At 73.2% G+C, this 1,604-nt stretch overlaps 1 protein-coding gene across 1 annotated transcript in view; it reads right to left on the minus strand.

The window, feature by feature from the left end:
- Nucleotides 1–535, minus strand: part of CACNA1H (calcium channel, voltage-dependent, T type, alpha 1H subunit) — a 25,442-nt gene extending 24,907 nt beyond the window's left edge. Inside the window, exon 1 of the mRNA XM_012731706.1 lies at nt 347–535. Coding sequence (XP_012587160.1) covers nt 347–535 — 189 coding nt within the window. The remainder of the gene's footprint in view (nt 1–346) is intronic.
- Between the last annotated feature and the right edge of the window lie 1,069 nt (nt 536–1,604).

Genomic DNA, 1,604 nt, shown 5'->3' on the forward strand with positions numbered 1-1,604 from the left:
GGGAGTGGCCGCTAGATGGCGCACGGCCCCGCGCAGCGCCTGCTGTGTCTCCGCGCAGGTGCGCACCCCGCCCGGGGGGTTCCCAGGACACCCCGAGCCTCGCGCCGCGCAGGCTTCATGTGGCCTCCAGGGCAGCCCCAGCGGGGTCAACCCATGTCCGGAGCCCTCTCTCCCTGGGGCCCACCCCAGCCCCCATTTGGGGAGGCCTTGGCACCTGGGCTGAGGAGGGCGCTGAGGCCCCCACCAGTTCCATGGCGGCCCCAGCCTGGGTTCCCTGCTGCGCCCCTGAGCAGACCCTACCCCGTCGCCGGGGTGGATGACGACTCCTGGGTCGGCGAGCCCCCACGGAACGCTCCGTGAGGCGGCGCTGGGTTCCAGGAACCGGCATGGGCGGCGGCCGGAGGGGGCCGAGCCAAGGACGCCGTGACGACAGCGTCAGTTCTGCGGCCAGCCAGGCCAGGTGGGCAGGTGGGCAGGGGCTAGGAACCCGTGGGAGGCCTGCGCGCTTGGCGACCGGGCCCTGCCCACAGCCCATCGCGGCAAGGTGCCCTGCCCCGCCGCTTGGCGCTAACAGGGGTCTTCTGCGATTTTCTGCAGAGACCCAGGACTCAGCACCCCTGTCAGGCGGCACCAGGTCCTCCAGGAAGGGCGAGGGCTGGGGACCCACCAGGGACAGCGGCGGGAGGAGTTCCCCAGTCAGAGTACAGACCAGGACGCCCCATGCCCCAGGACCGCTGATTCGGGGGTGTGGGCACCCCCCCAGGGCAAGGCCATGCCAGCCCGCTCCCCCCAACCCTGCTGCCCCCCTATGCCTGGGGGGGCTGCGGAAACTCCCGCGGAGGGAGGAGGCAGCACGCGTGCAGCAACGCCCACCTGCGCCTCGGTCCTCACCCCATGCGGATGTGGGGGGCACGCAAGGTGCATCAAGTCTGCGGGCTCCCCTCGCGGGCCCATGGGAGGGGCCGGGCAGCCGGAGGCCCAGCCGCCCCAGCCAGCCCCACGGCGGAGGCCCCGCCCCGCCGGGGCCCTGCAGGCTGATCTCAGACGGTTTTCCTGGGCTCTGACCAACAATCCTTTAGGACCTGACCAAGTTCCACAAGTGAGTCCATTTCCACGCGGCAGGCCAGGACCAGCGCTCGAGCGCTTTGCCCAGGCCCGGAGGCCCTGGGCACCCCCGGCCGCCCCCGACCACCTGGCCTGCCCGCGCTAGGCGCCCCCAGACCCGTCTCCAAGGTACAGGGTTGCGGCGCTGCGGGCCCAACGTCCAAGCCTCAGCCCGACAGAGTGGGGCCCCGCCGCGAGGCTCTCGCGCAGCTCCGCGGCGTGGGGGGCCAAGCTCACCCAGTCTCCGCGCACCCGAACACTCCCCGCGCCCGCTGCGCGGCCGCGGAACGAGGGCAGAGCCGCCAAGCCCGGGCCACTGTCCGTGGTGCTGAACGGCCTCCGCCCACCTGCAGGGCGCGGCCTCGGGCCTGCCGGGCCAAGTAGGGAAGGGGCAGCCCCTGTGTCCAGCACTGAGGACAAGGGCCGGGGCTTGAGTGTGTGCGGAAGCGCTCTCGGGAGCCCGCAGCCTGGCCGGCCCGAGGGGCAGCGTCCCCAGCCAG

The sequence above is a fragment of the Condylura cristata genome, unplaced genomic scaffold (genome assembly GCF_000260355.1).
Source record: "Condylura cristata isolate star-nosed mole 26May11 unplaced genomic scaffold, ConCri1.0 scaffold00032, whole genome shotgun sequence".
NCBI lineage: Eukaryota > Metazoa > Chordata > Mammalia > Eulipotyphla > Talpidae > Condylura > Condylura cristata.